Raw genomic sequence first — 26,058 nt, 5'->3', positions numbered from 1 at the left:
CATGGTACGGCCGGGGGACCTTACAATAAATGTGTCCCCCGGCTGTGGCATGACACTGTGGGCTGTTGGAGCCCGGTGCTTGTTCCAAAATACAGGGAACCCCCATTTTTTTTGTCACCAGGATTGGTCCAAGAGTCTGGGCTGGTTTCAGAATTTTTTTTTACCGCGAATTCGCATCTCATTAAATACTCAAATTCTCCCCCCCCCCCCCCCCCAAAAAAAGCGATTTTGAAAAATGCGATAATGTGCGATTTTGGATCCTTACTAAAAATCACATCTCACCCTAATTGTCCCTATACTACGGTCACAGCACAGACCGCTGTCACACATATCGCAGCATCAAAATATAACTAACTTTCTATATATAGGATTTTGCGGACAAATCGCTGGGCTGCACCCGGCGTGTGGGGCGACCTTGCTCTGTGCTGGCGGCCAATCACAGACTACCGCCACAGGTTGCAGTTTTGCAAGAATTTGCAAAACTACAACCAAAGGTAAATTAGGCTCTAGGTCCGCTTCATTCAGGATACGGCTGTACAAACTGTTCCTTATGCACTTTAGATAAAGCAAACATCTGCTTAAGAACTTGGTGCTTGATTCAGACCTGTTTGCTAGGCTGCGTTTGTCTACAGCCTAGAGAACCTAAACCCTGCTCATCGCCCAACCGAACCCCCCCCCCCCACCCACAAATCCTCGCATGGGATGTGCACGCTTTACACATCCCCTCGCATGCAGACGCATAACTAAAAAATCGTTCGATGCTTGCCGACCATCTAATGATTTTTTCTCTGTCCTTAACTCGACACCCGAAAAGGCTTGAAAAACCCATGCCGACCTTTTCCATGTTGCGTTTTGCTTCTGTCAAAATTTTCGCCTTGCCCACCTAATGCATGTCAACCTTTTTCATGAGTCGACCTTCTGCCTGTCAATGAATAAGTTACTATCGCTAGCTACCCAAGCACCAAGATTTACAGGGAAAGAATGAATGAAGCAGTCGCTCATTCAAAACTCAGACTGCCTCGTACAGCATCTACAGACGCATCACCAGTCCCAGCATGAGAATCAGGCCCAGAGCATATACAGAAACTGATGGCTACTGCTGCTCCTTGGAGCTTATTCAGGTCTGTTTACTGCCGCCCCTTGTTCACACGGGGACCGATGGTTGCACTGTGCGCATTTCTGCGCATGTGCATACGCAGGGGGCGTGCACCAATGGCAAACAGACTGTTCACCGGTTGCACACACCCAGGACAGTGGGAGGTGGGTGGAGAGGGGCGGGGGGCACCGGGCAGCCCCATGAGCATATGGCCAGGGCAGCCGAGAGGAATGCCGGGCCCCGGTAAAATTGGAGGCGTGGTCTAATCAAGGGAGGCGTGGCAACCTCCCGCAATTAGGTCACGTCCCCAAAATTATTACGGGGAGAGTGTTATTATCCCCCCAACCATTCAGCACACACCTACAGCATGTGCTGTGCTTACAGCAGGCTCAGCATGAGCTCTCACTCTGTCCGTGAGACGCTCATGCTGAGCCTGCTGACAGCACAGAACATGTTGTATGTAAGGGACAGGGGGTCGGACCGGGGCCCCTCAAGCAAGCCCGGGCCCAGGTAATTAGTACCCGCTCCACCCCCCTCTCGGCGGCCCTGCATATGGCAACACCCAGCGTTTCATGGGCATCCCCATGAGAACACTGGGCGTTCTCATGCTAATGTGGGCATGACAGACATGCAGGGGGCGGGCAGCATCACCGGATGTCAGTTGCCTGCCCACTTCCCCCTGAATGCGCACACATATGTAAGGTTGCTCAGAGCAACCTTACATATGTGTGCACCTTCCACGTCTTTCGATGGTCTATGGCCTGAGAATGGATGTTACTGTGTAACCTCCATTCCCACGCCCTGCAAGCTAGTTTGATTGACTCGTAAGGATGCGAATTCGTATCCGAGCGAATCAACCAGAATAACCCCCCTTGTCAGTGATGGGCTGGCAGTGTTTTGTCACAGTGGGTCATGTGACCGCTGTGGTGTCAGTGAATGCAAGCATTGCATGCTTGGTCAAGGCAACTCTACTGCCCAGCAATGCTGTATATAACTTTTATGTGTTGTACTCAGTATCAACAGGGCGCCCGAGCAATATTTGGATACACCGGTGATTTAAAAAAAAAAAATGTAATAAAAGAGTAAAAGTTTTTATTGTCGCAATTTAAAAAAAAAAAGGATGTAAAAAAACCCCCAAAAACACATCTACCCGGTTTGTTGAGTAATGATTGAGCAGTCATCTAAGCTCTGTCACTCACCTGCACTTCCACCGAATTATATAATAATGGCCATAAGTAAAATATAAAATGCCCAGCACTATCGTATTAAATGATCACAAGGCTGGGCAGCAGTATTACCCTGCAGAACACAGCTTATTTCCTGTAAGACATTCTTGCAGTGTAAAGGTATATTTGACCTTTGCTTGGTATCTCTGCCATTGCCCTGTTAAAGGTCAGACGCAGCTGTCACTGGAAGGGTGAGGCTATTTTAGGTTCTCTCTCCCCACTGCACTCATTGGACTCCTGCTAATGCTCTCTGATTGGCTACCATGAGAAGTAAGACTGGTATATGAGACAGACACTCTTAGTGTGTCTGGGGGACATTCCAGGGACCAGGACATTTAGATAATCACTTCACCACTTGGTTTCCCCACTTGCAAGCCACAGCTCACTTTCTATTGCGGCAGAGCTGTAGCCAGCTTGAGGTAAAGTAGTCACAACTCTGGTTACTGCGATCTCTGGTTTGTAGTCACTATGCCTCACCGTCTGGTAATTGTGCGCCATGGGGAAAGCTCATGGAACCAGGAGAACCGGTTCTGTGGCTGGTTCGACGCTGACCTCAGTGAAAAAGGGAGAGAGGAGGCCCAAAGAGGGGCACAAGCTGTTAAAGAGGCCAAGATGGAGTTTGACATCTGCTACACATCTGTTCTAAAGAGGGCAGTGCGCACCCTGTGGTACATACTGGATGGCACAGACCAGATGTGGCTGCCAGTGCACAGGTCCTGGAGGCTGAACGAGCGCCACTACGGGGGGCTGACCGGACTCAACAAGGCAGAAACCGCAGAGAAGCATGGCGAGGAACAAGTGAAGATCTGGAGAAGATCCTATGATATCCCACCACCACCAATGGGAGAAGATCACCCGTATTACAAGCTCATCAGCAAGGTAAGGAATCACTGTGACTGTAATTCTTGTCACCCCAGTGTAAGACCGCATAATATTTCTAAAGGTGCCCACACACGGTGCGATGTACTCCGTGCTTTGGTACTAGATTGCATAGCATCTAGTACAAAAAGCATACAATGTGCTACAGCACCGTGCTTTTTTTGCACCATTTCCCAGCACTTTACCAAGTATAATAACTCTTACTAACTGTTCTGGGGATCATCTACATTTGTATATAAGTAATTTTAAAAGATTCCTCTCAGATGTAGCAGTACACACCCACGCTTCTAGGTGCCATGTTCACAATCTCTTTTCGCAATCTCTACATTTGAGTGGAGCATGACACGCCCCCTCAATGGGGCACTGTGCAAAATTCTACTACCAACTATAATCTCCCTGAAACTACTTTTCAAAAGTATGATACAATTTCTACCCATCAGAAACACAAAATATAGGTTAATAAAACATGCTGCTCGTCACCATACTACCCAGTTGCTGGATAATTCTTACAAACCACTCACAGTAATTGAATGTCTTGCTAGAAATCATTTATTTCTTGAATACTGGGATGTGTAAAGTTAGTATATGTCCTGTTAATGCTATTTACTTATACCAGTTTCACACCAGCCACAATTCCCGGGTTGATCTCTGGAGCAACCCTAGACAGTGCTGGTGTGAAAGAGTCCAGGGCCAAAATCCAGGACTGATGCCCCGGAATTTCAACACTGCTAGCTACCAGGGTTGGTCCAGGGACCTTGAAGGATTATACCCAGGCCTATTTTTGTGCAGGCTCCAGCAGGAACTGTGGCCCTTATTCTAGTTCACTGTTTCTGACAAAATATTCCTCAGATGGACAAAACCATGTGCACTGCAGGTGAGGCAGGTGTTACTTGTGCAGAGATAATTAGATTTGGGTGGGGTTTTACACCTGCCTCACCTGCAGTGCACACGGTTTTGTCCATCTGAGGAATATTTTGTCAGAAACAGTGAACTAGAATAAGGGCTTCAGTTCCTGCTGGAGCCTGCACAAAAATAGCCCTGATTATACCCCTTTCACACCAGCCAAATTTCCCGGGTTGGGCCTGCGAACAACCTGCGACAAGTGCTGGTGTGAAAGGTTCCCGGGCCAAAATCAAATCAAGGTTCCCAGACTATGGAGCAGGGCTGTTGAAAGGGCCTATGAAAGGGCTAGGGGGTACTTACCCGCATTGCCAGTCCTCGTGTGCTCTCAGGCCGGGGATACACACAGGCAGCGGGCGCAAATGACAGGACAGCAGCGAATGAAGATGACACAGCTCTCCGGCGCCCTCACTGTCCGCCGCCTGTGTGGATCCCTGGCCCGCATTGAGGACCAGCAACCGGGGTGAGCAATTACCGCCATCCCGCTGCCTGTCCGTTTCCTCCTTGCTGCCTGCCCACTTCCTTCCCGCCCCCTTCACACACCAGAAAATCCAGGGACTAGCCCGGTGTGAAAGGGGCCAACCTGGGAATGTCCCTGCATCATCCAGTGACAATATTCCCGGGAATGTCCCTGCATTTTCTGGTGTGAAAGGGGTATTACTGGCCAGTATAATAGGTGCAGGGACATGTCCCTCCTTCCCGTGTTGCCTCTGCTGATTGGCTATGCAGGGCAACTTCCGGTTGTTGTGGATTTCCATAGACGCTTAGAGGCATCACACAGTGTGCAGGAAGACAATGTGCAAGCTCTGTGGCACAACAGACCCCAGCAGTGCTACATACCTCCCAACTTTTGGATGTGCCCGGTCGGGACAGGGTGCGCGCCGGGTTTTTCGGGGGCGTGGCCTATCGGGAAGGGGGCGTGGTCTATAATCGCGGCACTGCAGCAAGGCCATGCCCCCGTTTTTCGCCGCTGTGGGGCATGCTCAGCAGCTCTATGAGCTGCTGGCCAGCCCCCAGCCTGCAAGAATAGACGCTGTGTGCATGCGCACAGCGTCTATTCACGGACTACAGGGGGGGACTCCCAACTGTCCCCCCCCCCCGCCGCGGGACACTGCCGGCGGCGGGAGGGACGCGGGAATGTCCCAAAATATCGGGACGTTCCCGCGATAAGCAGGAAAGTTGGGAGGTATGGTGCTATTTAACCCCTGAAAGCATGCAATGTCCTCAAAGGCCCACCCTCCCTCTCTCCTCCCTCTCTCTAATTACCTCATCTTTGTGGGCCTAAAAAAGTCAATTTCTAATGACATTCTCATAGAAATGCAGGGTCATCCCAGGTTCAGTATAAAAGGTGCCAACCCAGGATGTCCCTCCTTCAAAAGCATGTGTAAACGGGGCCCAACCCGGGAATGTCCCTGGAATTTAATTCCCGGGTTGGTCTCTGCATTTCTGGTGTATATAGCTATACAAGGGCAAAAAAGTTATGTGGCTAATGATAACAGGCATTTATAGTGTGTTGTTACATGAACAAGGGTTCTCCCTGCAACCATAGTACTGAGCAATGAATGAGAGATTATTGTGTAAGGAATAATGTGACTTAAAATTATTTTCTATGCAGAGATTTCCCAGCTGATTAACATGAGGTATAATGATTCCAATCACCTCAACCAAGGTCAACTATTTTTCCATGTATCTCAAGAAAAACTTATAGAATACAGTTTTCCATAGACCACTTTATAGAAGTATTTAGGTTTTCTCATTCAGTATTTGGAAGAGGCATATGCTGCTGGCATAGCCACCAACTATCTGTCGTTTTCATATTTGTCTTGGGACATATTACAGCCCTCATTGTAGTCTGCACGCTCCCCTGTGTGTTCGGGCAGGGGAGCAATGGTGGGCGACTGCGCATAAACCTTTATGCGCATGTGCAGCCGCTTGGTGCGAGTGTGCGGGGTGAACTGCTTGTCTGCCGTCCCGGTCACACCTAGCAGTGCTGGCGGGGGGAGTGGGGCGGTGGTGAGGGGCTGTGAAACGTCCCCATGAAATTGCTGGGCATTCCCATGTAAATGCACCCATGACGTGGGTGCATGGGGCGGGCAGCGGATGTCAGCTGCCCACCAGCTTCCCATACAGGGTGCCTGCAAATGTAAGACAACAGGGAGGTGTCTTACATCTGTGAGTGCCTGCAAAATCATTCGATGGTCGTCGACCATCGAATGATTTTGTCCCCTCAACATCCATACGCACGCGTGCGGGCAGGCCCGGCGACAGGGGGGGTCAAAGGGTACAGCTGTGACGGGCCTCGAGTATCAGAGGGGCCCCAAGTTCAGCCCCCGCTTGGCCGCCGGGCCACTCATCCTCTGACTGTTAGCGTGGCCGTGGTGCCGCTGAGACAATTGAACCTGCAGTACATGGGGGATGCCTGGGGACATTCGCCGGGACACGCAGCTCTTGGCTGCCGCGCAAACAGCCTGTGGATGGTCCGCCGGGACACGCAGCTTCCGGCCGCCGGCGCTTACACACACTGACATGAGCCGGTGCTGTCAGTGTATCTAAGCAGCGGCCGGAAGCTGCGTGTCCCGGCGGACCGTCCACAGGCTGTTTGCGCGGCAGCCAAGAGCTGCGTGTCCCGGCGAATGTCCCCAGACCATTGTGGGTGCTCATTATAAACATCAGCATCTAAGGTAAGAAATCTTTATATGTGGGGTGCACTTTGGGTCTCTACTGCTGCTTCTCGGGGCCGTGTCTAGTGTTAGCTCAGGTCTGGATAGCAGTCTCTTGTCAATGCTTTGATTTAACATACTGCACTTGAATTGGCCTCTAAGGACGTATGGCTTCAAACTGGCAGTAAATATCTGAATTTGGTCACACACGTGTGTATATGTATATATATATATATATATATATATATATATATATATACACATACACTCCACAAAGGCCGCACATGGATAAGAAAGAAGGAAATCATGCAGTTGAAGTTCAAATGTTTTCGATGTATTTTACCACATCGTCAGTGGATGCGCCCGCTGATGACGTCATCCTACCCTGTCGGTTACTATGGAAACGTGTGTAACACCAAGCACCTTAACTCACGCCACTTGAAAGGTGATGCAACCCTGGTTAGCATCATCATCGTGCGGCGGTTGCCATGGTGCGTAACATCAATTGTCTAATGGGCATTAAGGTGTGTGGTATAATATGTAGTAGGCATCACGATTTGTGGCATAATGTGTATTAGTTGTCAATTCAGAAGTGAGACTATCTGCGCTGGGGGCAGCAATTATATGGGACTCCTTGCCACCAATATGCCCACCATTCCTCCCTGCTCCACACAACTACTAGTGCTTGAGGGGGTGAGGGCCCCCAGAAATATCAGTGTATGGGGCCCCAAGATTTCTGTTGCCGGCCCTGCGTGCGGGGATATTTGGCATGGGGGATGGTTCGTGTGGGTGGCATTAAAATGACAGGCACAGCTGCGAATTTTGCAGCTTTGCGTGTGAACCAGAATGACCTCCTACATGAGGAAGGGCCCACGTGCAGTATCCATCCAGGACTCCTAGTCTAGCTGGCAGAGATAGCTGCTTATAAACTCTGGTGCTGTACAAGAGAGTCTACTCACAGGTCTCTGTGGGAATGGTGCAGCAGGTTTTACCACAGGGATTTCCCCACTGTATATGTGCCAAACGCTGGGAAAAAAAGGCCACCACACCATTGTGCAGTGATTTTGCAGCACTCCTGTTGTAGATGTGTGACTTCACAGAGGTAAGCACTGAAGAAATGGCTGAAGTGATAGCACCCATTATAGATGCACTACTAGATTTGTCCCTAAAATTCAAAATGGAACAATTGTCCAATCCAAATCTGTATATAAAATGCAGTGCTATTGTTATCTGGCTTTGTGAGTTAATATCTATTAAAGAATGTATGAAATATAAAAATATTACATTATATCTATATGGCTGATTGCGAGTCACAGGTGGCTGCAACTGCAACCACTTTAGTGTCTTTTGCCGCAGTGGCAAAAGCAGCTTTAATCTAATGCTATCCTGAGTAAACTGAGAGATGCTCAGACCCCAATTACCTACTTTTTTTTCTCCTGGAGAGGAGACCAGATACTGCTGCCCTGAGGGGCAGGAGGATAAGGCTGATATTGCCAAGCCCCACCCCCATGCCATGGGTCCGTGGATTGGGGGAGGGACTAAAATGACACAATTCACATAATTTTAGCCCTGCCCCTTTGCTGCAGACCCACAAAATCCAGGACTTGGTGCAGCGGGGAAAGGAGGCGCAGGGGGAACAGCCTACCTTTCCGGGGGGCCAGGAGGGGGACCTGATTTTCGTGAGCCTCCCAAACGAGGGTAGGCAAGTATGACTCAGATGTCCGATGGTAAAGCAATGGATCCAATACTTGACGCTGCAGAATCATAAAATATGCAGTGAGCGTCTTTAAATTCAAGACATCTCCTTCGGCTGAGGCAGATTTTCGCACAGCAGCAATGCAATTAGTTTCCGGCTCTAAATTAGCCCTATAATCAGCACTGGTCTGTGTTTCTGCCCGATAATGACGTAGTTCATGTTTAGAAGTGAAGGTCAGAACTGCCCACAACACTGCTAGTGACCTTTGGGGACTGGGTTCCACTTCGCAGATTCACTTCTATTTGGAACTATCCTGTGAACATTGTTACGTTGTCCTAGTACAGAATGAAAATAATGAATGTAGATGACTATTATTTACCTGCCTATCTCTTTCTGGCCTACCAGGATCGGCGCTATTCAGCCCTTACTCCATCTGAGCTACCATCATGCGAGAGTTTGAAGGACACCATCGCCCGCGCCCTCCCCTACTGGAATGACGTGATCGCCCCACAGATCCTTGCTGGCAAGCGGGTCCTGATTGCAGCACACGGGAACAGCTTGAGGGGCATTGTAAAACACCTTGAGGGTGAGATGTCCATTCCATCCTATAATGGCAGTCTGTTTCTACTGTTACATTTCTTCTGCACCTGTAATTTGTCTTTATGTGTTGGCTGATCAGGACTTATAGCATTGTTTGATTTAGTATATTATTGTCCTATACCAGTCATGGGACCACCTGGTGTAATGGGCAGGGTGATACGTAGTCATGTTCCTCTAACATCAGTTACCACAGTTTACTCTAACACCCCTTTCACACAGAAAATGGGTACTTGTTTCCTAGCACGGCGCCCACGATATTCAGTCGTACGGCATCGCATGCCATATGCAAGCATGCAATGCGATTTTTAATTGTATAAGCAAGCACCCTAATGGGTGCTTACAATGTTAAATGCACCCCCACGCCCCACTATCAACGCCAACCCGAAGCGTTGCGAGCGCAGCGGTACGCTCCTCCGACCTTTTCATACCCCCCACTATCCACGTCGGCGTGGAGTTGATTTTATATAGTGTGTCGAGCGCAGTGAGCCGCCGAGCCCAAAGTGTGGCGAGCGGACACGCATTACTTTACATGTATTCCGCGTTCGCTCGCCACGCTTCGGTGGCTCGCTGCGCTCACCACACTATATAAAATCAACTCCATGCAGACGTGGATAGTGGGGGTATGAAAAGGTCGGAGGACGCGTACGCTCGCCACGCTTCGGGTGTGCGTTGATAGTACAGGTGGCGTGGGGGTGCTTTTTACATTGTAAGCACCCATTAAGGTGCTTATACAATTATTTATCTAATAGGGGGCACATTTAACATTGAAAGCACCCATTAGGGTGCTTATACAATTTGAAATCGTATACCATTGTATATGGCATACAATGCGATGGTATACAATTTAAAATTGTATAACATCGGCTGCCATTGCGTAACATCGCATCACATCGTATGCCTTATGGTATGCGATGCGATGGGCGTCGTGCTAGGAAACAAGTACCAGAAAATGAAATACCTGGTGAAGCAGTTCCACCTGGGAATTTCATTAACACTTTTTCTGTGTGAAGGGGCACACCCGTGTCGTAAATCCCGTGTCTCCGACCCTGGAATTGACCAGGGTCGAGGACACGGGATTTATGACCCGGGTTGACCCTTTCACACAGAAGAAATACCCGTGTTATTCAGCAAATTACCGGGTAGAAATTTTCAACCCGGTAATTTGTTCTGTGTGAAGGGGGGTCAGGCTGCTCCCGGCAAAATTACACCGCTTTTGAAATGCCATGTCTGAAAGGGGTATGAGAGTATAAAGAAGTGAATTCCCCATTTAACATTATTTATGTATCAATTATATAATCAGCCCATGTGTCAGTCTAGACGCTCTGCAGTCAAAAGTTGGGATAGCTTCTCTCTCCTCTCACAGCCCTCACTGGCTGTTGTCCCCAAACACACACACACACCCCATGTGCATCTGGGATGGGAAAGAGGCCCCAGAGCAACCTATGGACAAGAAAATAAAAAATAAAATGTTGCTTACGGCGATCCCGTTTGCACTGGCCAGCGTTGGCCGGCTTTCCTCCTCTCTCTATGCTCCTCCTCCTGTGGACGCCCTGAATGTCGGGTGTGAAGTGATCATGCCACAAGTTATCAGTCAGAAGCACCAAGAAAGTGAGGTTGTGTAGGTAGATGCCCCAGTGCTCTGCTTTGCCCTGAGCCCATAATGCTGTTAAGATTGCCCTGAAAAGAGGATGATATGAGAGAGAGAGATATGGGGGCACATATCTTGGGAAAGGTACCTGTTAGCCCTTAGGGGGAAAGGTACCTGTTAGCCCTTAGAGCGGGCAACTCCCTAGATGGGAAAGAGATCAGAGAGAAAGAGGCAGAGGGGGGGGACAGGACAGAGGTGAGAGAAATATGGGGGATGACAAGAGAAAGATAGAGGAACAGGGATGAAAAGAGAGAGAGTGATGGCCAGAGGGGACAGATGGAGAGAGGCAGAAGAGGACAGAGATGAGAGATATGGGGCAACAGATGAGAGAGAGATAGAGGGATCAGAGATGAGAGCGATTAAGGGGGGCAGGGATGAGAGATAGAGGGGAAGGAAAGATGAGAGAGAGAGAGAGAGGAGGGGGCAGGGATGAGAGAGACAGAGAGCTCAAGGATGAGAGATAGAGGGGGAAGGATTAGAGAGATAGAGGGGGCAGGGATGATAGAGAAAGAGGGGCAGGAATAAAAGAGAGAGGGGGCAGAGATGAGAGAGAGAGAGGGGGCAGGGATGAGAGAGATAGAGGGGGCAGGGATGAGAGAGATAGAGGAGGCAGGGATGAGAGATAGAGGGGGAGGACGAGAGAGATAGAAGGGGCAGGGATGAGAGAGATAGAGGAGGCAGGGATGAGAGAGATAGAGGGGGCAGGGTTCAGAGAGATAGAGGGGGCAGGGTTGAGAGAGATATAGGGGGCAGGGATGAGAGAGATACAGTTATGGCCTGGTACATCGTGGCTGCGTTGCGCATAAAGTGCGCCATGCAAATCGCGCCTGGATCGCGCCTGCTCCTTGCGCTATAGTCCCGTTATAGATCGCGTTATAACGTAACGTAATCTTGTAAATGTAACCTGCACTTACACTCATTGACCACCAGATGTCACTTTTCCCAAACAGTACAGCGCATGCGTAAAAATCTCTTCTACAAAACAGTGGCCGCCACGACTTTTCACTACGGATTTTGTCCTTACTTTACGGACAGATTGTTTTGTATTTATTCGCAGAAGCAGCTACGTACGGTCATTTATGTAATTGGTACAGAAGCCATGCTAACCTTTGCTATTGCTGGATGACTACTTAAAACATTATTTGAGGACCTACAGTATCATACTTTACACTACGGATTTTGTCCTTACTTTACGGACAGAGTTATTTTCGTTTATTCGCAGCCGCAGTGACGTACTGGATGGTCATGAACTGTATTTGATTGGTGCAGAAGCCATGCTAACCATCTGCCAGGAGTAAAATCACAGGCAATAGTGGCCTAGCGGGTAGAGGCACGGCTTCACTATCTCAGTATCAGTAGTTCGATCCTCAGTTGGTTACATTATATTTTTATTTTTTAAACGTTTTTTTTTTCGCAAAATAGATTTAGCTTTTCAGGTAAAACTCCTTGCCTTGAGGACCGTGTTTCGGGATTAAATTCGCTAACCATTGCTAACCAGCCACTTTTCACTACGGATTTTGTCCTTACTTTACGGACAGATTGTTTTGTATTTATTCGCAGAAGCAGCTACGTACGGTCATTTATGTAATTGGTACAGAAGCCATGCTAACCTTTGCTATTGCTGGATGACTACTTAAAACATTATTTGAGGACCTACACATCATACTTTACACTACGGATTTTGTCCTTACTTTACGGACAGAGTTATTTTCGTTTATTCAAATACAGTTCATGACCATCCAGTACGTCACTGCGGCTGCGAATAAAAGAAAATAACTCTGTCCGTAAAGTAAGGACAAAATCCGTAGTGTAAAGTATGATACTGTAGGTCCTCAAATAATGTTTTACAGTAAGTAGTCATCCAGCTATAGCAAAGGTTAGCATGGCTTCTGTACCAATTACATAAATGACCGTACGTAGCTGCTTCTGCGAATAAATACTGTACTAACAATCTGTCCGTAAAGTAAGGACAAAATCCGTAGTGAAAAGTGGCTGGTTAGCAATGGTTAGCGAATTTAATCCCGAAACACGGTCCTCAAGGCAAGGAGTTGTACCTGAAAAGCTAAATCTATTTTGCGAAAAATAACCGTTCTCTGTAGCGCAGTATGTATGGGTATTAACTATCGTGTACTGTACATGGAGACCTGCCATTGTGAATTTTTGTTTGTGGAAAAGTCCGAAAGATTTTGATAAGCACCAACTACTGTAACTGTATTAGTTTAAAAAAAAAAAAAAAAGAACGTTTAAAAAATAAAAATATAATGTAACCAACTGAGGATCGAACTACTGATACTGAGATAGTGAAGCCGTGCCTCTACCCGCTAGGCCACTATTGCCTGTGATTTTACCGCTGGCAGATGGTTAACATGGCATCTGCACCAATCAAATACAGTTCATGACCATCCAGTACGTCACTGCGGCTGCGAATAAAAGAAAATAACTCTGTCCGTAAAGTAAGGACAAAATCCGTAGTGTAAAGTATGATACTGTAGGTCCTCAAATAATGTTTTAAGTAGTCATCCAGCTATAGCAAAGGTTAGCATGGCTTCTGTACCAATTACATAAATGACCGTACGTAGCTGCTTCTGCGAATAAATACTGTACTAACAATCTGTCCGTAAAGTAAGGACAAAATCCGTAGTGAAAAGTGGCTGGTTAGCAATGGTTAGCGAATTTAATCCCGAAACACGGTCCTCAAGGCAAGGAGTTGTACCTGAAAAGCTAAATCTATTTTGCGAAAAATAACCGTTCTCTGTAGCGCAGTATGTATGGGTATTAACTATCGTGTACTGTACATGGAGACCTGCCATTGTGAATTTTTGTTTGTGGAAAAGTCCGAAAGATTTTGATAAGCACCAACTACTGTAACTGTATTAGTTTAAAAAAAAAAAAAAAAAGAACGTTTAAAAAATAAAAATATAATGTAACCAACTGAGGATCGAACTACTGATACTGAGATAGTGAAGCCGTGCCTCTACCCGCTAGGCCACTATTGCCTGTGATTTTACTGCTGGCAGATGGTTAGCATGGCTTCTGCACCAATCAAATACAGTTCATGACCATCCAGTACGTCACTGAGGCTGCGAATAAAAGAAAATAACTCTGTCCGTAAAGTAAGGACAAAATCCGTAGTGTAAAGTATGATACTGTAGGTCCTCAAATAAAGTTTTAAGTACAGTAGTCATCCAGCAATAGCAAAGGTTAGCATGGCTTCTGTACCAATTACATAAATGACCGTACGTAGCTGCTTCTGCGAATAAATACTGTACTAACAATCTGTCCGTAAAGTAAGGACAAAATCCGTAGTGAAAAGTGGCTGGTTAGCAATGGTTAGCGAATTTAATCCCGAAACACGGTCCTCAAGGCAAGGAGTTTTACCTGAAAAGCTAAATCTATTTTGCGAAAAAAAACGTTTAAAAAATAAAAATATAATGTAATCAACTGAGGATCGAACTACTGATACTGAGATAGTGAAGCCGTGCCTCTACCCGCTAGGCCACTATTGCCTGTGACTTCACTCCTGGCAGATGGTTAACATGGCTTCTGCACCAATCAAATACAGTTCATGACCATCCAGTACGTCACTGCGGCTGCGAATAAAAGAAAATAACTCTGTCCGTAAAGTAAGGACAAAATCCGTAGTGTAAAGTATGATACTGTAGGTCCTCAAATAATGTTTTAAGTAGTCATCCAGCAATAGCAAAGGTTAGCATGGCTTCTGTACCAATTACATAAATGACCGTACGTAGCTGCTTCTGCGAATAAATACTGTACTAACAATCTGTCCGTAAAGTAAGGACAAAATCCGTAGTGTAAAGTATGATACTGTAGGTCCTCAAATAATGTTTTAAGTAGTCATCCAGCAATAGCAAAGGTTAGCATGGCTTCTGTACCAATTACATAAATGACCGTACGTAGCTGCTTCTGCGAATAAATACAAAACAATCTGTCCGTAAAGTAAGGACAAAATCCGTAGTGAAAAGTGGTTAGCAAAAATCCGTAGCGTAAAGTCTTAACGTGGAGCATTAGTCACCCAGTGGTTAAACTATGTATTGCATGGCGTGGTACATAACGCAGGACATAACGCGATCTGCAACTCGCGAGTCAGAGCCCTCAATGGCGCGTTGTAAACCACGATGTACCAGGCCATAACTGTAGAGGGGGCAGGGATGAGAGAGATAGAGGAGGCAGGGATGAGAGATAGAGGGGGAGGACGAGAGAGATAGAAGGGGCAGGGACGAGAGAGATAGAGGAGGCAGGGATGAGAGAGATAGAGGGGGCAGGGTTCAGAGAGATAGAGGGGGCAGGGTTGAGAGAGATATAGGGGGCAGGGATGAGAGAGATAGAGGGGGCAGGGATGAGAGAGATAGAGGGGGCAGGGATGAGAGAGATAGAGGAGGCAGGGATGAGAGAGATAGAGGGGGCAGGGTTGAGAGAGATAGAGGGGGCAAGGATGAGAGAGAAAGAGGGGCAGGAATAGAAAAGATAGAGGGGGCAAGGATGAGAGAGAAAGAGGGGCAGGAATAGGAGAGATAGAAGGGGCAGGGATGAGAGAGATAGAGGGGACAGAGATGAGAGAGATAGAAGGGGCAGGGATGAGAGAGAGAGGGGCAGGAATAAGAGAGAGAAGGGCAGAGATGAGATAGATAGAGGGGCAGGGATGAGAGATAGGGGGGAAGGATGAGAGAGAGAGAGAGATAGAAGGGGCAGGGATGAGAGAGATAGAGGGGCAGGGATGAGAGATAGAGGGGGAAGGATGAGAGAGATAGAAGGGGCAGGGATGAGAGAGATAGAGGGGGCAGGGATGAGATAGATAGAGGGGGCAGGGATGAGATAGATAGAGGGGGCAGGGATGAGAGAGATAGAGGGGGCAGGGTTGAGAGAGATAGAGGGGGCAAGGATGAGAGAGAAAGAGGGGCAGGAATAGGAGAGATAGAGGGGGCAAGGATGAAAGAGAAAGAGGGGCAGGAATAGGAGAGATAGAAGGGGCAGGGATGAGAGAGATAGAGGGGACAGAGATGAGAGAGATAGAAGGGGCAGGGATGAGAGAGAGAGGGGCAGGAATAAGAGAGAGCAGGGCAGAGATGAGAGATATAGAGGGGCAGGGATGAGAGATAGGGGGGAAGGATGAGAGAGAGAGATAGAAGGGGCAGGGATGAGAGAGATAGAGGGGCAGGGATGAGAGATAGAGGGGGAAGGATGAGAGAGATAGAAGGGGCAGGGATGAGAGAGATAGAGGGGGCAGGGATGAGAGAGATAGAGGGGGCAGGGATGAGATAGATAGAGGGGGCAGGGATGAGATAGAGGGGGCAGAGATGAGAGAGATAGAGGGGGCAGGGATGAGAGAGATAGAAAGGGCAGGGATGAGAGAGAAAGAGGGGGCAGGAATAAGAGAGAGAGGGGGCAGAGATGAGAGAGATAGAGGGAGCAGGGATGAGAGAGATAGAGGGAGCAGGGATGAGAGAGAAAGAGGGGGCAGGGATGAGAGAGAAAGAGGGGGCAGGGATGAGAGAGATAGAAGGGGCAGGGATGAGAGAGATATAGGGGGAAGGGATGAGAGAGATAAAGGGGGCAGGGATGAGAGAGATAGAGGGGGCAGAGATGAGAGAGATAGAGGGGGCAGGGATGAGAGAGATAGAAGGGGCAGGGATGAGAGAGATACAGGGGGCAGAGATGAGAGGGATAGAGGGGGCAGGGATGAGAGAGACAGAGGGCTCATGGATGAGAGATAGAGGGGGCAGGGATGAGAGAGATAGAGTGGGCAGGGATAGATAGAAGGGGCAGGGGTGAGAGAGATAGAAGGGGCAGGGATGAGAGAGATAGAGGGGGCAGGGATGAGAGAGATAGAGGTGGCAGGGATGAGAGAGATAGAAGGGGCAGGGATGAGAGAGATAGAGGGCTCATGGATGAGAGATAGAGGGGGAAGGAATGAGAGAGATAGAGGGGGCAGGGATGAGAGAGATAGAGGGGGCAGGGTTGAGAGAGATATAGGGGGCAAGGATGAGAGAGATAGAGGGGGCAGGGATGAGAGAGATAGAGGAGGCAGGGATGAGAGAGATAGAGGGGGCAGGGTTGAGAGAGATAGAGGGGGCAAGGATGAAAGAGAAAGAGGGGCAGGAATAGGAGAGATAGAGGGGGCAAGGATGAGAGAGAAAGAGGGGCAGGAATAGGAGAGATCGAGGGGGCAGAGATGAGAGAGATAGAAGGGGCAGGGATGAGAGAGATAGAGGGGACAGAGATGAGAGAGATAGAAGGGGCAGGGATGAGAGAGATAGAGGGGACAGAGATGAGAGAGATAGAAGGGGCAGGGATGAGAGAGATAGAGGGGGCAGAGATGAGAGAGATATAGGGGGCAGGGATGAGATAGATAGAGGGAGCAAGGATGAGAGAGAGGGGGCAGAGATAAGAGAGATAGAGGGGGCAGGGATGAGAGAGATAGAAGGGGCAGGGATGAGAGAGATACAGGGGGCAGAGATGAGAGAGATAGAGGGGGCAGGGATGAGAGAGATAGAGGGGGCAGGGATGAGAGAGACAGAGGGCTCATGGATGAGAGATAGAGGGGGCAGGGATAAGAGAGATAGAGGGGGCAGAGATAAGAGAGATAGAGGGGGCAGGGATGAGAGAGATAGAAGGGGCAGGGATGAGAGAGATACAGGGGGCAGGGATGAGAGAAATAGAGGGGGCAGGGATGAGAGAGACAGAGGGCTTATGGATGAGAGATAGAGGGGGCAGGGATGAGAGAGATAAGAGGGGGCAAGGATAGATAGAAGGGGCAGGGGTGAGAGAGATAGAAGGGGCAGGGATGAGAGAGATAGAGGGGGCAGGGATGAGAGAGATAGAGGAGGCAGGGATGAGAGTGATAGAAGGGGCAGGGATGAGAGTGATAGAAGGGGCAGGGATGAGAGAGATAGAGGGCTCATGGATGAGAGATAGAGGGGGAAGGAATGAGAGAGATAGAGGGGGCAGGGATGAGAGAGATAGAGGGGGCAGGGTTGAGAGAGATATAGGGGGCAAGGATGAGAGAGATAGAGGGGGCAGGGATAAGAGAGATAGAGGAGGCAGGGATGAGAGATAGAGGGGGCAGGGTTGAGAGAGATAGAGGGGGCAAGGATGAGAGAGAAAGAGGGGCAGGAATAGGAGAGATAGAGGGGGCAAGGATGAGAGAGAAAGAGGGGCAGGAATAGGAGAGATCGAGGGGGCAGAGATGAGAGAGATAGAGGGGACAGAGATGAGAGAGATAGAAGGGGCAGGGATGAGAGAGGGGCAGGAATAAGAGAGAGAAGGGCAGAGATGAGAGAGATAGAGGGGCAGGGATGAGAGATAGAGGGGGAAGGATGAGAGAGATAGAGGGCCAGGGATGAGAGATAGAGGGGGAAGGATGAGAGAGATAGAAGGGGCAGGGATGAGAGAGATAGAGGGGCCAGGGATGAGATAGATAGAGGGGGCAGAGATGAGAGAGATAGAGGGGGTAGGGATGAGAGAGATAGAAAGGGCAGGGATGAGAGAGAAAGAGGGGGCAGGAATAAGAGAGAGAGGGGGCAGAGATGAGAGAGAGAGGTGGCAGAGATGAGAGAGATAGAGGGAGCAGGGATGAGAGAGAAAGAGGGGTCAGGGATGAGAGAGATAGAAGGGGCAGGGATGAGAGAGATATAGGGGGCAGGGATGAGATAGATACATACCTCCCAACAGTCCCGATTTTATCGGGACAGTCCCGATTGTCAGGGCCTGTCCCGCTGTCCCACCCGCGGGCGGCAGTGTCCCGCGGTGTGGGGGGGCTGTTGGGAGTCCCCCCTGTCAGCTGCTAAGCAGCGGGGAATAAACGCTGTGCGCATGCGCACAGCGTCTATTCCCGCAGCCAGGGAGCTGGGGGGCATGGCTAGAGGCTCACAGAGCCTCTGGGTCATGCCCCCATAGCTGCAAAATGATGAGAGAGATAGAAGGGGCAGGGATGAGAGAGATACAGGGGGCAGAGATGAGAGAGATAGAGGGGGCAGGGTTGAGAGAGATAGAGGGGGCAAGGATGAGAGAGAAAGAGGGGCAGGAATAGGAGAGATAGAGGGGGCAAGGATGAGAGAGAAAGAGGGGCAGGAATAGGAGAGATCGAGGGGGCAGAGATGAGAGAGATAGAGGGGACAGAGATGAGAGAGATAGAAGGGGCAGGGATGAGAGAGGGGCAGGAATAAGAGAGAGAAGGGCAGAGATGAGAGAGATAGAGGGGCAGGGATGAGAGATAGAGGGGGAAGGATGAGAGAGATAGAGGGCCAGGGATGAGAGATAGAGGGGGAAGGATGAGAGAGATAGAAGGGGCAGGGATGAGAGAGATAGAGGGGGCAGGGATGAGATAGATAGAGGGGGCAGAGATGAGAGAGATAGAGGGGGTAGGGATGAGAGAGATAGAAAGGGCAGGGATGAGAGAGAAAGAGGGGGCAGGAATAAGAGAGAGAGGGGGCAGAGATGAGAGAGAGAGGTGGCAGAGATGAGAGAGATAGAGGGAGCAGGGATGAGAGAGAAAGAGGGGTCAGGGATGAGAGAGATAGAAGGGGCAGGGATGAGAGAGATATAGGGGGCAGGGATGAGATAGATACATACCTCCCAACAGTCCCGATTTTATCGGGACAGTCCCGATTGTCAGGGCCTGTCCCGCTGTCCCACCCGCGGGCGGCAGTGTCCCGCGGTGTGGGGGGGCTGTTGGGAGTCCCCCCTGTCAGCTGCTAAGCAGCGGGGAATAAACGCTGTGCGCATGCGCACAGCGTCTATTCCCGCAGCCAGGGGGCTGGGGGGCATGGCTAGAGGCTCACAGAGCCTCTGGGTCATGCCCCCATAGCTGCAAAATGATGAGAGAGATAGAAGGGGCAGGGATGAGAGAGATACAGGGGGCAGAGATGAGAGAGATAGAGGGGGCAGGGATGAGAGAGATAGAGGGAGCAGGGATGAGAGAGATAGAGGGAGCAGGGATGAGAGAGACAGAGGGCTCATGGATGAGAGATAGAAGGGGCAGGGGTGAGAGAGATAGAAGGGGCAGGGATGAGAGAGATAGAGGAGGCAGGGATGAGAGAGATATAGGGGGCAGGGTTGAGAGAGATATAGGGGGCAAGGATGAGAGAGATAGAGGGGGCAGGGATAAGAGAGATAGAGGGGGCAGGGATAAGAGAGATAGAGGGGGGGGGGAGGAGGAGGGAGATAGGCAACCCTGCCCTATATGTGTGGTGTAAATTCCATGCTTGTTTAGAATGTGCAGATGAAGAGAGGAAGGACCCTGATGCTGACAAATGTTTTGCACCAACCCTGCTTCAGTGAGCGATATACTGCACATAATCAGGGCACATCCCTGACGCGTCTCCTTCTAAATGCCAGTTTTAGATGTTGGAGGTTAGATCTCGCACCCACCCCTCCCCTCAGCTGGCTGATTCAGTTACTCTGACCTTTCCAACATGAACTTACAGTGACATTTGCCTTATTGTAAGGGTGAGAAGAAGGTTGGACTAACCTTCACCCATATTAGCCCGCACTCCATATATAAATCACTATTTTCTATAATCTACTGTCTCAGTCTATAGCTATATCTCATTCTACATCCTCTCCCTCTAGTATTTTGGTCTGAACTCCATACACCCCTTTCTCATTACCTCTTACACTGAAGGTCTTCCTGTTACCATTCTGGTAGAAGTCCTATATATAAATATCCTTAGCTGCCTTTTCCCATTCTCTCCCCTCATCCTGCCACCCTGTGGTTTGCTGTGGTAATGCAGCTCACACTTGCAGTGTAACAGATATACGGCCTGATTCAGATGTGTTAGCAAGGCTGCAAATTATGCCGATGGATAAAACCGTGACGCAATGCAAGTAGGGGCAAAGTGCCTGATTCAGAAAGGATCGCCCTCCATCCCTGCAACGAACGGCCTGGTGAGTGTGTAACTCGCCAAAGCCATTCAGTGCTGGGGTGTGCAAAGAAATGATCATGCACAAAACCCAACCATCGGGGCTTGCGACGAATTTGAATCTCTACGAACAATCCCGAATCAGCCCCAGACTTGGGTGAGTCATTTTGTTCAGAGTAAATATTGGCTGCTTTATTCTTAACACTGCAATTTAGATTTCAGTTTGAACACACTTGACCCAAATCTAACTCTCTCTGCACATGTTACATCTGCCCCACCTGCAGGGCAGCATGGTTTTATCCACTTGCAAAAATTGCAGCCTTGATAACAGGTCTGAATTAGGCTCATAGTCCTTCTCACAGGGTTAAAAAAAAATATATGTATTCTATTTAGTACATAAGACTGTTACATATATTTAAATACATATCATACACAAAAAAGTGCATCTGGTAAACTGTTAGTAATGCTGCTTTCCCACTGCAGACCCGTTTTAAGTTACAGGTAATCTTAAACGGTATTTAGCATTCCCACTGCAGCAGATTACAGTTTTAAATGCCAGTTTTAAATGCCAGATTACAGTTTTAAATGGTACATTCCCATTGCAGGTAAAACGTTTTAGCTCTTCAAAACGTTTTTACAGCATTGGTGTGCAGTGGTGCTAGTAATATATACATTGCTGGTCTGTGCCAGCAATGTATATATTACTGGCTGATAAATAATCATTGGTGTGCAGTGGTGCTAGTAATATATACATTGCTGGCCTGTGCCAGCAATGTATATATTACTGGCTGATAAATAATCATTGGTGTGCAGTGGTGCTAGTAATATATACATTGCTGGCCTGTGCCAGCAATGTATATATTACTGGCTGATAAATAATCATTGGTGTGCAGTGGTGCTAGTAATATATACATTGCTGGCCTGTGCCAGCAATGTATATATTACCGGCTGATAAATAATCAGGCTGATAAATAATCTCCGTGTTCAGCAGGTGGGGGGGCGGGTCAAGCAGGCCGGGGGGCGGGGCGCCCAGCTTGTGTGGCCGGGCGGGGGAGCAGGACTGCCGGGCGGTGAGCGACAGCGGGACGGCGCCGGTGAGCAGCGGTGAGTATATGACGCTGCGGGCGGGGAGGGGGGTGGCAAGGGAGGGAGCAGACAGCTGGACTGAAAGCCGCGCATCTTTGAGCCCGGCTGCTGTATACACATTCAGCGAGGATGGCTCAAATATGAGCCATCCTCGCTGCATCTGCTGGTAAAACCGTTTAAGATGCATTCCCATTGCCTCTTAAACGGTAGATTACCGGCTAAAACCCTGCTTGGAAAACAGGTTGAAATACCGTTTAACTTTAAACGGTATTTCAACTCTGGCGCTTTCCCACTGCAGCCTCAAACGGTATTTTGCCCTAAAAAATCGGCAATATACCGTTTTAAGGCTGCAGTGGGAAAGGGGCATGAAAGGCCAAACTACACTGTTTTCCACTGATATGGTAGAGACAAACTTGGAAGTAGTAATTAACCTGAGAAATGCATAGATTTTACAAAGCAATTGAAGGTACATTAAATGTAGTGGCTAATGTTTCTCCATTCATTTAATGCTGGTGTCTGCTTTTCCAAGTTAACTTACTAGAGGTCATAACATTACATTTATCACAGCATGCGAGGTTGCACTTTGCATTCAAAACAGATGGTTCCAAAGTCAGTTTTTAGGCAAAGGACATTGATTTGATTAATTACAAGAAACATGATACATTTAGCCACATCTCACCTGAGCACATCACAGGACTCCATTACCAGGTTACAGCATTTTTTTTTTTAATTCAATTAATTTTAATTTTTCAAAGACAAACAACACATCAAAATAATAATCACACCCCAAAATGAGACACCATGGAATGAGGGCAACATTTAGTACATCAGTATAAAGGCATGGTATATCAAAACAGTGTGAGATAAGATAAGGATGCTAAGCATAGGTGTCATATTCACCAATAGTATCAACTTCACAGAGTGCCTGTAGGCGCCATACGAGCCCAGCTATTCATTAGAAATAGAGGATATAACATCAGACATAGAATTACTGCTAAAGTCACCTGCTGCCCTACAAACCCATAGCCACACCAAGATTAATCTAGGATATATGGAACACAAAATAATAATAATAAACCCAAAACAAACCTCCCTAAAACGGGTGTGGTATGGGACTCCGACAGTCGAGATCCCGACAGTCATTATCCCGACGTCGGGATCCCGGAGTCAGACAGCATGACAAGCGCAAAAAAGCCCCTTGCGGGCTCGCTGCGCTGTGGGCACGGTGGCTCGCTACGCAAGCCACCTATTCTATTCTCCCTCTATAGGGGGTCATGGACCCCCAGGAGGGAAAATAGCGGATGGCCGTCGGGCACCCGGCTGTCGGCATTTTGATAGTCGTATAATGACTGTCGGGATCCCGTCCGGCACCCCCTAAAACCCCCCTCCCTGTATGACCCAACCCCAACTTAGGTATACCTGGATCCCTTAACCTTACACCCCCCCCCCCCCCCCCCAAAGGATCCACACTCAATTTTTTTTTTAAACAAAACCACCCAACAGAGGGATATCAACAGTATGGACCATCTAGGGCAGTGGCCGTATGAGAACAGAAACCAGGACAAAATATATAAAGACACATAGCAATGTAGGATAGCAAAAACCTCACTCTGATTAATTTGAAATGTATACGTGTTAGAAAACACCAGGGTATCTTAAAAAGAAAACCAACATAAATAAAAAGGGTATAGAGAAATTTGTAACGTGAGGGACAGTCTGCGTATAGAAACCGTATTAAACACTATTGTCAGTTCGGCAGGCAGATACAGTGACAGTTCCGCGCCAAGGATCAGTAGGATAGCACAAGCATAGTGTAAATGGCACACAAGTATGGTGGATTGTCCCAGTGTCCTCAATTCGGAAGGCAGGGGAAGCTGTGGATGGATCATAGCATCATAATGGCAATCGGCTCCATGAGGATAACATTTCTCCATTGGGCAGGGCATCACTGGGTAGAAGTGGGTCATCTCGTAGCCAGTATGGGAGTATGCAAACATCTCTGAAGTAGAAGAAAAGAATGGGTCTGCCACCTTGACAGCAATTGTAGGTTCAGGAGTAAACGAGGGTAACTGGCTAGTGGCAGTTGTAAAAGAGAGCATCCGCAGCAGTCTCTGTGTGGAGGCATTCAGCGCCATGAGGATTGTAGACATGGAGATGGCCATCATAGGATAAAAGTAGAAGATGGACTCACCAGCACAAGGGGACCACCAGGGTGCAATGCAGTTAGGCAGCCACTGTGAACAGGCGACGGCTAGCACGCCGCCCAGATCTCCAGTCCTGGATGTATAACCCAGCAGGATGAATGCAGGCACAATATGGCCGCCAATCACAGCTAACACCCTGCACAGATCGCCACAAGCCGCCCGGAGTCGTCAGGGTCCCGCAGAGTATTCCCCGAAGTGCCGGAGGTCACTGGGGGTCCAGAGCCACAGGCCAGTAGGATCGGAGGAGGCGCCCTGGAAGCAACAGGGCGAACACAGGCTCCCAGAGAGGTGCGCGGCACAGACAGGCCGCAAACACTGCCGGCTGGTAAATATGCAGACAGGGGCTCGGAGGCTTCCCACGGATAGAGCTATAGAGCATAAGCTGCGCCTGAAGGCTATGGAAGTGGCTCGGTAGGTCCCTAGCAGGATAGATTATAAGGATCGAAGCGGGAGAGCTGAGAAGCATGTCCTATAGCCCGCTAGTTCAGGCCACGCCCCCCAGATTACAGCATTTTAATAACGTCTCCAGTGTATATTTTTGTAACTCCCTACACCCAACCCAGATAGCACCCTCCTGCTATACATGGCCATCAGAAAAGATTTAAGAGCAATATTTTTAATTTGCTTGGTTTTAAGATTTCATCTGAATATTGTGTATGCGTGATCATCTATGTATATATATTTCTAGTGTAATAATTGTGTCTCTGAAACACTGCCATCTGTTGTCAGCGAGTAAAACTACATCTCTTCAAGCGGGCTTACTAGTATCAGAACAATTACAAATAATATTTCCTCTCTCTACCGCCCTCTGCAGGAATGTCTGATGCTGCCATTATGGAGCTTAACCTCCCCACTGGAATCCCTATTGTGTATGAACTGGATGACAATTTAAAGCCACTCAAGCCCATGACCTTCCTGGGGGATGAGGAGACGGTGAGGAAGGCTATGGAGGCTGTGGCAGCTCAGGGGAAGGCTAAGAAATAGAGCCAAGGAGAGACGCAAGAAGAGCGGAATGTGGACTTTTGTAATAAATAATTTTCTCTTAGTAATGTTACCAATGGCTAATTACTACCCACGTCATATTTATGTCATCCTGACTGTAGAAGTGTCTTATTATTATTACTTGTTATCCTATCATTGTCTTATGGCGCTAATGGAGCGATTGCACCATTTCAGTGACCGCATACTGTCTTAATCATCAACGTCAGCTGTAATAGAGAACTACCCCCTATACCAAATGAAGAGCCCCCCACAAGGCTGTATTAAGGTTTGTGGAGGCCCCAGGCAACAAATAAACTTCCAATAAAATTGTCAATACAATATGCTGGCAATGTTATGTAATTGTTGGACTGTGTTGGCATGCAAAGTGACATGGTCTGCCACTTAAATACCAATCTTAGATGTCATAGGTTGGGTCTCTCACCCCTCCCCACAGCTGGCTGGTTCAGTTAGTCTGACCGGTACTTATGTAGTATCTGGGCTGCCGATTTTTTGATAGTATGCCTTAAGGCATACAATCAGATGCGATGCGATATCGCATCGCATACGACCATATCGCATGCGATGCGATGACCCGATTTTTCCATAGGATTCAATGTTAAAATGAGTCCATTTTAACATGGAATTCAATGGGAAAAAGGGGTCCTTTTCATACCCCTACTATCCAAGTGGGCATGGAGCTGGATATAAACCTGTGGCGAGCGTAGGGAGCCACCGAGCCCGAAGCGTGGCGAGCAAACGGTATTCTGTGTCCGCTCGCCACGCTTCGGGCTCGCCACAGGTTTATATCCAACTCCATGCCCACTTGGATAGTAGGGGTATGAAAAGGACCCCTTTTCCCATTGAATTCCATGTTAAAATGGACTCAGTCCATTTTAACATTGAATCCTATGGAAAAATCGGGTCCATCACATCGCATCGCATGCGATATGGTCGGATGCGATGCGATGGACCCGATTTCAAAATCGGCAGCCCAGTTAGTACATAAGTACCGTCTGACCTTTTCCAAATGAACTTACAGTAACCTCTTCCAAAATGACCTAACTCCTGCCAAGATAGAAGCTACCAGGGCACCCTCTACCCCTCTAATTGGGTGCAACCCAAGCAGGTAAATCCCAATCTTTATGGAGCAAGGGCAGGTCGGCATCATTGTCAGATTGGCAGTGTGGCGCTGACCGACATCATC

General features: G+C 48.4%; 1 protein-coding gene across 1 annotated transcript; it reads left to right on the top strand.

Moving 5' to 3' along the window:
* Window positions 1-2,790: 2,790 nt before the first annotated feature.
* Window positions 2,791-25,152, top strand: PGAM2 (phosphoglycerate mutase 2). Its single transcript, XM_083179821.1, has 3 exons — window positions 2,791-3,201; window positions 8,863-9,043; window positions 24,688-25,152. Exons 1-3 carry the CDS (start codon window positions 2,791-2,793, stop codon window positions 24,855-24,857), a joined length of 762 nt encoding a protein of 253 aa, XP_083035947.1. The 3' UTR covers window positions 24,858-25,152.
* Window positions 25,153-26,058: the final 906 nt, after the last annotated feature.

Source organism: Crinia signifera, chromosome 4 (assembly GCF_055691185.1).
Source record: "Crinia signifera chromosome 4, ASM5569118v1, whole genome shotgun sequence".
NCBI classification, from domain to species: Eukaryota; Metazoa; Chordata; class Amphibia; order Anura; family Myobatrachidae; genus Crinia; species Crinia signifera.
The sequence above is the reverse complement of the archived record's forward strand: the minus strand, read 5'-3'. Positions and strand labels throughout refer to the sequence as shown.